Genomic DNA, 13,154 nt, shown 5'->3' on the forward strand with positions numbered 1-13,154 from the left:
AGCCATGAAAATTGCATCACAGACTGTGAGACTTGCCTCACAGCAAGAAGGTCCTGGGTTCAATCCCCAGGCGGGGCGGTCTGGGTCCTTCCTGTGCGACATTTGCACCCCCCCCCTTGCGCGACCATAATTGGATAAGTGGTTAAGAAAGTGAGTGAGTGACTGTGAAACCCTTGAGACATTTTCCTGTGTAATGTGCAATTTGCTATGAAATTCAAAATGTAAGGTTTGTGTTTAGTGATTTGATGTTTTTCATTCATGTAGCATTCAAGTGCCTCACGTTTACTGGTTAATTTGCACTATGAAGCGGTCCTACGGGAATTCAGTTAGCAATTGCTTAGTTAAAATGTCCAAGATGTTGAAGTCTAAAGCAGCTAAAAACAGTAATCAGATAACTGAGTTTGGAAAACTCCCAGTTCTGTGAATGGAAGGTGGTGGTGGTGGTGGTGGTGGTGGTGGTGTGAATATACGGACGAGAATTTTTGTATTTGAGATGGAACCTTGCACCGTCGCTGGATGTTCTAGGTTTACATTCAACCATTAGATACGTATGCTGTTCTGTGTATTGTAGCTTCCATTTATTCTATCTGTCAATTCATGACTGTTAATTAGTGACTGCCGTGAAATGTGGCACTTTTCTTTAAAAATGAGTGAAATCTGTGATTTTTGAAAAGCAAGGTCTGTAAGATTAAGCACATTTTCCTTGAATATAGTAGAGCCCTAGTTTTTATGCAATAAACCAATATTTATTATTTATTATTTAAATGTAGAGTAATAATTATTGACCTTTAAGTTTAGGGAAAATACATATGCTTTCAATAGCAAAAGGAAACAACATGCTGTGTTGGATTCATCAGTGCTTCTACACACACACACACACACACACACACACATACACACATGTTTTATTTGTATTTATTTTTTTCCTCTTTTTCTCCCACTTCAGCGCATCCAGTTTCTGCCTGTCAATCATCCTCTCACTAATGCTGGTCCCTGCTCCTGATTGGGGAGGACGAGACTACTCCACGCCCCCTCCGACACCTAAATCTTATCACCTACACTTGACGAGTGCAGTGCAGTACAGCGCTGTGTACGGAGAGCCACACCCTCTACCGCACTCCTTTCCCATCTCCGTGCAGGTGCCACCACCCAGCCAGCAGAGGTCGTAATCGCACTAGTCTGAGAGAGAGTCCCCATCCGGCTTAGTTTCACCCCTATCTGAACAACAGGCCAATCGTTGTTCATGTGGCCGCTCAGCCTCAGCCGGCAGAGCCGAGATTCGATACGATATATTCGAGATCTCAGCTCTGGTGAACAGCGTGTGCTTTACCGCTGCGCCACCTGAGCGGCTGATTTTAGTGTTTTAATGAATGTAACACTTAATGTTCTATAATGTTATTTAAACTTGTCACATAGCCACTAAATTCCTTGCTAGTGATTGACCATAGCAGGTGACTTATTTGTGCCCATATAAAGAAGGCCAAGATTGACTGAATGACGAAGTACATAAAACACTGGACTCTTTGCCAGCATTGGGAAGAAAATTCAACCTGTCACCTTATGCAGAGAGCTAATTTGTATGGATGTTAAGATATAATTTAAAAAATCTGTAATATCCATGTATTAGAAGCTTCTAAAATATTGGTTCACTATCCACAGTGAAGTAAGGTTTACAATGAAATTAAATTAGAGCATCTATTGGCCCATGGATTTTTTATTTCAGTGCAGTGCTGTAAATCACTTCATATTTTACCGTGTTGGCTAAGTGTTTGCCTCATTTTAAGGTTAAAAAAGAGTCATCAGTACTGTTTATGGAGCCTGCTTAAAACTCCAGTTAGTATTTTAAAATATTACTTAGGTTGGATGGTTCTCCACATTGACTGTAAAAATGTTATACTACCCCATCTCAGGTGACCCCATGTGGGATGGCAGGGTTGAGACCTGCTAACTTTAAGGGTCTCAAGCTGAAGACTGATTTGGGGGGGTGCACCTTCTAGTTCATTGCAGACTTGTTAAGTGATGGTTCCTGGTCATATTTTGTATTAGCATCAGATGACAGTTGAGCTTTCTTTTAACCTTGGCTGAAGACCTTTGTACTATAGTCAGTAATAATCGCTGACATAATGATTAGGAGGTCATGCCACAAGGTAACTTTCTACACCACCAAGTTAATAGTCTAGACTTCTGTATGTATATTTTGACTCATCATATGTTTATAAATACTTAAAATATACTTATCAAAGAACTTAAACACATATCTGTTTCAGTCCCTCAGTCACAGGAAATAACAGTTGCAGACATCATTGGAAATCCAGTGTACATAAACAGTTAACTGTAAATAGCCATTTAAATTAATGCTGTTGTTCTGTAATATAGGGTTACTATTCTAACCAGTTATAAAAGGGTTTTAAAAGTTCAAGTAGCAATTACATAAAAAAGCTGTTGTGTAGGAGCATAGTACACTCACAGTTTGCTGAGTATGGAGGTCATTTTGCATTGTCATGTGTTGGTTTATATTACAATATACAAGGTGTACTGCTCCCATAGGAACAAATTAAAGTTAAAAATGTACTTTAAAAATTAAAATCAAAACATTAAATACAATTATAAATTATACTGGATTTATTTTGGATCTTGGTGGACATGGTCATGGCTTGCTGTGTCAAATTTTCATGCAGAAGTGCATTCAGGTTATTTTAACCTAAAAAAAAGCAAGGGACAGAATGCACTTATGTGATACTGGGAAATTATATCAGGGGCCAATATTTGCCTAAAATGTTTAATCAATATTAAATACTGGATTTCACACTTCTTTCTGATATGACTGATCATACTACTTAAATACATATGATGTTGGCCGCTCAGGTGGCGCAGCGGTAAAAAGAAAACGCGCTGCAACCAGGGCTGGATTCTGAGAGCGTGGTATCAAATCCAGCCTTGCTTTACCGGTTCGAAGCTGAGTGGCTATATGAGCAACGATTGGCCGGTTGCTCATGTGCGGGGTGGGACAAAGATTGCGATTGCGTTCTCTGCCGGCTGATTGGAGGCGCTTACACAGAGATGGGAGAGGGTGCCCTTAGGGTGTGTCTCTCCGCATGCAACGCTAGGTGGCGCCAAACTCATCAATGTGTGGGTGGCAAAGATGCATCTGGCTGCTGCTCGTGTTTCGGAGGGGATACGGGTTAGCTTCAATCACCTCCGTCATGGCAGGGTTCGGCATAGACAGAGAGGAAGCACAATGCTAATTGAACAATTGGATGCGCTAGAAGGGGAGAAAAAGGGGTAAAAAAAAAAAAAAATATATATATATATATATATATATACAGTGTATCACAAAAGTGAGTACACCCCTCACATTTCTGCAAATATTTCATTATATCTTTTCATGGGACAACACTATAGACATGAAACTTGGATATAACTTAGAGTAGTCAGTGTACAGCTTGTATAGCAGTGTAGATTTACTGTCTTCTGAAAATAACTCAACACACAGCCATTAATGTCTAAATAGCTGGCAACATAAGTGAGTACACCCCACAGTGAACATGTCCAAATTGTGCCCAAATGTGTCGTTGTCCCTCCCTGGTGTCATGTGTCAAGGTCCCAGGTGTAAATGGGGAGCAGGGCTGTTAAATTTGGTGTTTTGGGTACAATTCTCTCATACTTGCCACTGGATATTCAACATGGCACCTCATGGCAAAGAACTCTCTGAGGATGTGAGAAATAGAATTGTTGCTCTCCACAAAGATGGCCTGGGCTATAAGAAGATTGCTAACACCCTGAAACTGAGCTACAGCATGGTGGCCAAGGTCATACAGCGGTTTTCCAGGACAGGTTCCACTCGGAACAGGCTTCGCCAGGGTCGACCAAAGAAGTTGAGTCCACGTGTTCGGCGTCATATCCAGAGGTTGGCTTTAAAAAATAGACACATGAGTGCTGCCAGCATTGCTGCAGAGGTTGAAGACGTGGGAGGTCAGCCTGTCAGTGCTCAGACCATACGCCGCACACTGCATCAACTCGGTCTGCATGGTCGTCATCCCAGAAGGAAGCTGACGCACAAGAAAGCCAGCAAACAGTTTGCTGAAGACAAGCAGTCCAAGAACATGGATTACTGGAATGCCCTGTGGTCTGACGAGACCAAGATAAACTTGTTTGGCTCAGATGGTGTCCAGCATGTGTGGCGGCGTCCTGGTGAGAAGTACCAAGACAACTGTATCTTGCCTACAGTCAAGCATGGTGGTGGTAGCATCATGGTCTTGGGCTGCATGAGTGTTGCTGGCACTGGGGAGCTGCAGTTCATTGAGGGAAACATGAATTCCAACATGTACTGTGACATTCTGAAACAGAGCATGATCCCCTCCCTTCGAAAACTGGCTCATGGCAGTTTTCCAACAGGATAACGACCCCAAACACAACCTCCAAGATGACAAATGCCTTGCTGAGGAAGCTGAAGGTAAAGGTGATGGACTAAACCCAATTGAGCACCTGTGGCGCATCCTCAAGTGGAAGGTGGAGGAGTTCAAGGTGTCTAACATCCACCAGCTCCGTGATGTCATCATGGAGGAGTGGAAGAGGATTCCAGTAGCAACCTGTGCAGCTCTGGTGAATTCCATGCCCAGGAGGGTTAAGGCAGTGCTGGATAATAATGGTGGTCACACAAAATATTGACATTTTGGGCACAATTTGGACATGTTCACTGTGGGGTGTACTCACTTATGTTGCCAGCCATTTAGACATTAATGGCTGTGTGTTGAGTTATTTTCAGAAGACAGTAAATCTACACTGCTATACAAGTTGTACACTGACTACTCTAAGTTATATCCACGTTTTATTTCTATAGTGTTGTCCCATGAAAAGATATAATAAAATATTTGCAGAAATGTGAGGGGTGTACTCACTTTTGTGATACACTGTATATACAGGGGTTGGACAAAATAACTGAAACACCTGTCATTTTAGTGTGGGAGGATTTATGGCTAATTTGGACCAGTCTGGTGGCCAATATTCATTAATTGCACATTGCACCAGTAAGAGCAGAGTGTGAAGGTTCAATTAGCAGGGTAAGAGCACAGTTTTGCTCAAAATATTGCAATGCACACAACATTATGGGTGACATACCAGAGTTCAAAAGAGGACAAATTGTTGGTGCACGTCTTGCTGGCGCATCTGTGACCAAGACAGCAAGTCTTTGTGATGTATCAAGAGCCACGGTATCCAGGGTAATGTCAGCATACCACCAAGAAGGACAAACCACATCCGACAGGATTAACTGTGGACGCAAGAGGAAGCTGTCTGAAAGGGATGTTCGGGTGCTAACCCGGATTGTATCCAAAAAACATAAAACCACGGCTGCCCAAATCACGGCAGAATTAAATGTGCACCTCAACTCTTCTGTTTCCACCAGAACTGTCCGTCGGGAGCTCCACAGGGTCAATATACACGGCCGGGCTGCTATAGCCAGACCTTTGGTCACTCGTGCCGATGCCAAACGTCGGTTTCAATGGTGCAAGGAGCGCAAATCTTGGGCTGTGGACAATGTGAAACATGTATTGTTCTCTGATGAGTCCACCTTTACTGTTTTCCCCACATCCGGGAGAGTTACGGTGTGGAGAAGCCCCAAAGAAGCGTACCACCCAGACTGTTGCATGCCCAGAGTGAAGCATGGGGGTGGATCAGTGATGGTTTGGGCTGCCATATCATGGCATTCCCTTGGCCCAATACTTGTGCTAGATGGGCGCGTCACTGCCAAGGACTACCGAACCATTCTGGAGGACCATGTGCATCCAATGGCGGTGCCGTGTATCAGGATGACAATGCACCAATACACACAGCAAGACTGGTGAAAGATTGGTTTGATGAACATGAAAGTGAAGTTGAACATCTCCCATGGCCTGCACAGTCACCAGATCTAAATATTATTGAGCCACTTTGGGGTGTTTTGGAGAAGCGAGTCAGGAAACGTTTTCCTCCACCAGCATCACGTAGTGACCTGGCCACTATCCTGCAAGAAGAATGGCTTAAAATCCCTCTGACCACTGTGCAGGACTTGTATATGTCATTTCCAAGACGAATTGACGCTGTATTGGCCGCAAAAGGAGGCCCTACACCATACTAATAAATTATTGTGGTCTAAAACCAGGTGTTTCAGTTATTTTGTCCAACCCCTGTATATACAGTATATAAAAAAAACATTAAAAAACAACAAACATTTAGTGTTGAATAGTGGTGTGGCAAATATTTCAGATCCTACATGTACACCCTTCTGTGCTTATTTTTGTCAATATCTTAAGATTCCAATAATTATTTTGGAATTATTACAGGAATTATTTCACATTTTCAGACATTTATTAAAGATAGTCTTGATGTTTGAGTGCATGCTAATATAGGATAATTGTTATTGTCTTATCTGAATATTCAAATTGTAGTTTGGGTAAGGCTTATAGAAGATCATGCACTACATTATTAAGGGTGTTTACAGGAAAAGTCTTACCTTTAATCATCTTGTTAAGGTGGTGTTATTAAAAAGTGATTTTCAAACTTGATAACCACAAGAATGTTCAATACCGTCCTCCTCACTGTGTTTTAGGGCTGTCCAAGTGTCCTGTTGGCTAATTTTGACAGTCTCTTGAGGTTTTGATTGTGCTTAATGGTAGTTTAGATCAGGGGTTTTCAACCTTTTTGGACATGCTCCCCCTTTCGTGTGCCGACCTTGAACTTGCGCTCCCCCAACCCAAACCCCATCAACCCTCGCGCAGAAACCATTGCAAAAGCTCTTGACAAGCTAAAATAATATAATTAACATTGTGATCATCATACATACGACACCGTTTTGCTAATTGAAATATTGAAAGCCCTATCTTATTCAATGCGACGGCTGAACATATTCTGTGAGCACAGTATAGAAATTCAACTAGTTGTAATTTGTAAGCAGTACTTGCTTTTGATGTAGATGAGAGCAGAAAATGTTACTTCACAGAGCCAAGTAGAGACAAAAGTACATCAATTGCTAAGTTCGATAGTTCAGGATACTCTTCTTTGACTGACAGAAAGCTCAGGTGAGATAACTTTTAGCTCCACAGCAGAACGAGTCTGACTTGCCTACCACTCTAAGGTAATACCTAGTTTAATTATGCCTCCCACCTGTAAGGAAAGTGAGTCACACAAGGTGTTCCATAGTAGCTGGTGTTTATTTGAAACTGCAGCATTCATTAATAACAGTAAAAACGGAGAGCTGACTAAGGAGAGACACTTATGCTTTGTTTCATACGATTCGACTCCTGACTCACTTATAGTGATATTGTGAACAGAGCATCTCCCACTATACACCTCTCTTAAAGACACACACACACACACACACGTCCTATAACAGCAGTCACTGTTTTTGTCACTGATTTATCTCCACGGTTAGCCCTATTTTTTAGTTTTGCTAGCCAACAGTCCTTTTTTCAGACTGAACTGGATAACATTAAACATGCGTGTGTGCGTGGTCAGCGTGAGTAATCAAATATTTTTCCTGTGGGTGAAAAATGAATTGCTTTTATTTTAGAAATCAAAAAATCTCGGAATGTTGCACCCCCTTGGACAGGTACTCGCGCAGGTTGAAAACCCCTGATTTAGATGACTCAAACATAACTTTTGCATTGTAGAGTTTGCTGTACCACAGCTGGCCTTCACTGTGTGGTTTCTGCATGTTGATATTTATAGGATGTGGTGAGTCAGTAATGCAGTAAGGAGTTGTTTGTTAATGTAAAATATGTTTAAACTATAGTATTTCCTGAATAATTGCAGTCATTTCTTTATTAATTAAAAGAAATGACCATTGTTATGGCTGCCATACTTTGCTTTTAAATGTTTACTCATTTAAAGCAGCATTTAAAGATCAGTGGTTGAGAAGCTTTTAATTGTTCAAGCAAATGTGTTTTTTTTTCACACAGGTCATGTCTCAAGCTGAGGGTCAGCAGAAGAATCTGCAGCACTCCATTGAATCTCTGCCCAGCCGTGGGCCGATATCCTCGCTCGATCCAGACCTGTTGTTGCTCAAAGCCACATCTGCAGCCACGCTGAGCTGTCTGGGAGAGTGCCTGAGCATCCTTCAGCACAATGTGAGCCAGGCTGCTCGTAACATCGCCACACACACACCAGGACCGAACACAGGTGAGACACTGCATGGCCTGCTTCAAGATTAGTCGCCGACACACATTTATTTTTATTTAATTTGGGTCATTCTGGTTTTGAACTGAAAAAGCAAGAAACAGAATGTACTATTTTGATACTGGGAAATGATATCAGGGCCAAAATTTGCTTTTAATGTTTGATCAGTATTGGATACTGGATTTTCCATTTATTTCTGATATGACTGATACACCTTAAATACATATGATGTTGACAGACAGAAGACATGTATGTGGACACAGCTTGTTCCAAAAGATTTGGTTTGCATTGCAACAGCTTTGTAATTTATGCTTAACTACAAGTACAGATGCTCAAACAGCTGGTTTGCAAGCAGCACTGTTCACATACAGTTTCTCAGAACATTTGTCCACTTTATTTTGGACAGGGTTGCAATGAGTCTTGCATTAAGTACATGCAGGACACAAACCCTAGTTAGGGTGGGACACATTCACTTATTCAAACTAGGGGCAATTTAAGGATCGAGTCTATAAAGAGTGGAGGAAAACAGATGCGAAGATTAAACCAAGGCTTCCAAAGCTGTGCAGCATCTACACTGCCTGTTGTATCAGCGTGCCACCCAAGTTTTTGTGTAACATGTAATTCAGGTTATTGTAGATGATTGTTGTTACATTTGCTTTGAAAGTTTATCTCGTTGTCATGGTTATTGTTATATTTGGTATATGTGTAAATGTGTAGTATTTATTTTTGAGTTAGTGCACAACCAGACTTCTAACCAAGATGACACAGAAATAACCCTTTAAAAAAGGGCTCTTCAAAAAGTTTCCGCACTTTTTAAAACTCTATTTATTAAGAATTTCAAAAACAAATTACATCACTCTTCTACACAGTCACCTTCCGATGCATTTTTCCCAGCGTCGTACCAACTTTTTAATGCCATCAACAAAAAATGTTTTTGGTTGAGTGCATAGCCACTGATGCACCACTGCTTTCACATCATCATCACATGAAAATCTTCTTCCCCTTGAAGCTTTTTTGGGCATCCAAAAAGCTGGAAATCAGATGGCTCTAAATCCAGACTATAAGCTCTCTCTCAGTCTCTCATACACGACCAGTCACTACTCCTCCCGCCCTCACCGTTTCCAACCAATATATAAAAGTGCGGAAACTTTTTGAAGATATAAGACTGAAAGCATACATATAATACAAGACCAACAAAACAAGCACAAAACACTGATTCCTGGACGCCCAGCGCTGAGATTTCGAACTCCTCGGTTCGAAACTCAGCGTTGCCATCGGTCCGCTGGGTGCCATCTAGCGGGCATAATTGGCAGTGCCTGCAGCAGACACGGTTCTGCTAGGACGGGATGAAGGGACTATGTGGGTGGGGTCTTCAAACACTGTGTAAGGACTCTGATTGGCAGATAGTAAGGTGCCTGTGCAGAATGCAATATACCCACCTCGACTGCAATCAGGGATCCCCCAGCAGCGGAAGACAAACTGACTACGATGTTTGGGAGAAAATGCACAACTAAAATAGAAAAAAAACACTGATTCCTGCCATGAACATCACAAATGTGAACACATGGCGTTCAAACAACAAACAAAATGCCACAATCCCTTTGACACAGTGATTGATGTTAAATCATTACACAAAACCCAACATTACACAACTTTCATTGCATTTACAACAGGCACTTTTATCCAAAGTGACTTGCAGTTGTTAATATAGTGCAAGCAAAAAGGTTAAGGGTCTTGCTTAGAGACTTAACAGTGGCAAATTGGTGGTGGGGCTTGAACCAACAACGTTTTGATCAATAATCCAGTATGTTAACCAGTATTTTTAAAACTTAACAGCAATAGCTATTTAAACACTGCCAACGGTTTTAGTTGGTTCTGTAAAATATAAACCAACTTTTTTCTAACCTCACCATCAAATCCCAACATTTTTATTTACATAATTTAGCAGACACCTTTATCCAAAGGGACTCACTTTAAGCTGAATACAATGCAAGCCATTAAAGGTTAAGGGCCTTATGCAGGGACAACCCACAACCATTGATCAATAATCCATTACATTATTGAGCTAACACTGTCATGATCTGTGCTACTGTCTGAAGAAATTCCAGAATGGATAATACATGCTGTTTGAAATACGTTTAGTTATTTTTCTATGGAGGACAATTAGAACAGTGATAAATCTTCCCAGAACTGGTTTGCTTGCTGACTTTTATTTAGGGATTCAGGGACAATTCAAACAGAACATCTAGAAGTTATTCCAAATTATTAAACACAAATAATAAGAGTAGACAAATGCACATTATAAAGTGTTTAATCACAGTCATTGCTTTTAAAGGTTGGTGAGTTAGCTATTGTCTGTTTAACCACTGCTTTTTTTCTGGTCAATGTCGCAGTGATTTTGATTTCTGCAATTTCCCTTCGGGGATCAATAAAGTAATCAATCAATCAATCAGTCAATCAATTTACTGGAAAAAAAGCAGGAAAGGTTCATCACAAGGCAGACACACACACTTTAGGCAGTTTTAAGTAGCTTCAATTAACCTGACTGCATGTCTTTGGAGTGTGGAAGGAAAATGGAAACCGGAGCACTCGAAGGAAAACCATGTGGACACAGAGAGAACATGCAAACTCCACACAGAAAGCACATTGTTGTTGTGTTTCAGCTTAAGCTTGTGTAATATCATGTTTTTAATTGTTTAAAATAATAATAATATGCAATAACTTAAGCAGTTGGAAAAGAGACATATAGAGACATATACTGGGTTTATTATTTGCATTTTCTCCTGATTTTTAGCGCGTCCAATTTTTACCCAGTTGCGTTATGCTTCCTTTCTACTGGTGCTGACTCCCGCCCCGAATGAGGAGAGCGAACTGACACGCCCCCTCCGATACGTGTGCAGTAGCTGACTTTTTTTTCTTCATTTTTTCACCTGCACGAGGTGAGTTCATATGCCGATCAGCTCTGTGCACGGAGAGCCACACCCTGATCAGCATTATTCCTCTACTCTGTACAGACGCCATCAACCAGCCAGCAGAGGTCGTAATTCGCTCAGTTATGAGGAACCCTGTCTGGCTCATCCTACCCTATGAACAACAGCCAATCGTTGTTCATGCAGCTGCCCAGCCCAGCCGGATGGCAGAGCTGAGATTCGATACGATGTATTTGAAATCCCAGCTCTGGTGTGCTAGTGTGTTTTTTCCGCTGCGCCACCGAGCAGCGACATATACTGTTGTGTAGATGATTTGTTGTGCCAGTTTTACAAGGAAACAGACTCCAGTTCAGCTGAGTGTTTAATTTTTTTAAGGATGCACAGTATAGGTTGATAGCTGTTACTTAAAGCTTTGTTGTACTGAAACATTTAAATGCCTTAAACTAGTAAGATTTATGAAAATTTTTAGGAATGATTAGTAATAATAATAATAATCATAATTATTATTATTATTATTATTATTCATGGATTGATTATTAATGAACTGCTTGCATGTAAATAGACGAATTATTGTCCTGTGTGAATGTTTGTGTAGAGAACACATCTGGCTGGTCAGGACCAAAGCCTACCACAGACGAGCCTCTGGAGAATGGAGCGGTGATGGGCTTTTCCACCTTGAGCAGTAATAGAGCGTCCCCAGCACACATGAACAGAGAACTCAATAAAGGATCTGAGGTACACACACAAACACACACACACACATACACACTCACACAAAAAAAAAAATGAAGCCAGCCTGGCTATTTGAAATCCCTCTGTGGGATCTGATCTGGAGACATTTTTCCTTTACTTCAGCTGATATGCTAATAGAATTTACAGAGCGTGAAGGCAGTGTAAAGGCTAATTTAAATGGAACATGTTTCTAAAGCATTGTACATCTTGTAGCAGCTATGTTTTCATTTTAAACTCCATTTGATTAAATTATTATGAAACTGATTATGAAAATTCTCATTAACTACATTTTTACCATTAATTAAGACAGGGTCAAAGAAAACTCATTTATATTTTAACCAATGTTGAATTATTAATAACACATTGTAAGAAAGTTCAAAACTATTGTGAAGTTGCCATCACGTTTACATTTTTGGCATTTAGCAGATGCTTTTTATCCAAGGCGACTTACAGTACTGGAACAGTATATTGTCTAAGAAATTGAGGGTTAAGGCCTTGCTCAAGGGCCCAACAGTGACAACCTGGAGTGGTGGGGCTTGAACCAGGGACCTTCTAATTACTAGTCCAGTACCTTAACCACTAGGCTACAACAATTATTTGCACATTTATTACAAATGATCAAAAAGTAAACATATCTGTTATGCATCTTTAATGTATTTATTTAATTACCTATTTGTGCAGACGTTTTTTTAATGACATAGCTCCAACAACCAAGATTTTTGTACTTTATCTTTTTCTTTATTTTTTCTTTATTCATCGTTTCACTGTTTGTGTTTGCTTAAAACCCATCTGTAACAAACCCATCTGTGTTTTTTTAACCATATTACTGTTAGGAACTGTTAATGCCAAACTTGCTAACCAATAATAGTAAACAACAATAATAAACAGCAACAATAATAAATTGTCGACAACAATAATAAACATTTTATCCATTGAGGAATCTACATTTTTATTACAGCTCTGTACACATTCTGTCTATTGCACATTTTCACACTTCACTCTACATAATCTTTTTTTTTAATTCAGTTCTTTATAAAAGCTTAGTTTATAATTCTCATTGGTAGTGTGTAGTGTCAAAGCTGTAGTTCATCCAAAATGTAACACTAGTATTTCTCACATTATATAGTGTTTATTTATGTATTTATTAGGATTTTAAAGTCATTTTTTTCCACATCTTGGTTACATTCATGACAGAAACGGTAAGAACGGTAAGTTACTCCTTACACAAGGTTCATCAGTTCACAAGTTCAATGTCAAACACAGTCATGGACAATTTTGTATAAATTTTGTATTAATGTCTTTGGACTGTGGGAGGAAACCGGTGCTCCTGGAGGAAACCCA

At 40.3% G+C, this 13,154-nt stretch overlaps 1 protein-coding gene across 3 annotated transcripts in view; it reads left to right on the forward strand.

Moving 5' to 3' along the window:
* osbpl10b (oxysterol binding protein-like 10b) overlaps positions 1-13,154 on the forward strand; it is a 103,863-nt gene that overhangs the window by 43,237 nt on the left and 47,472 nt on the right. For all 3 annotated transcript variants that reach the window (XM_062991332.1, XM_062991333.1, XM_062991334.1), the window contains exons 5-6: positions 7,935-8,154; positions 11,677-11,816. In XM_062991332.1, coding sequence (XP_062847402.1) covers positions 7,935-8,154; positions 11,677-11,816 — 360 coding nt within the window. The remainder of the gene's footprint in view (positions 1-7,934; positions 8,155-11,676; positions 11,817-13,154) is intronic.

This window comes from Trichomycterus rosablanca, chromosome 3, assembly GCF_030014385.1.
Source record: "Trichomycterus rosablanca isolate fTriRos1 chromosome 3, fTriRos1.hap1, whole genome shotgun sequence".
Taxonomy (NCBI): domain Eukaryota; kingdom Metazoa; phylum Chordata; class Actinopteri; order Siluriformes; family Trichomycteridae; genus Trichomycterus; species Trichomycterus rosablanca.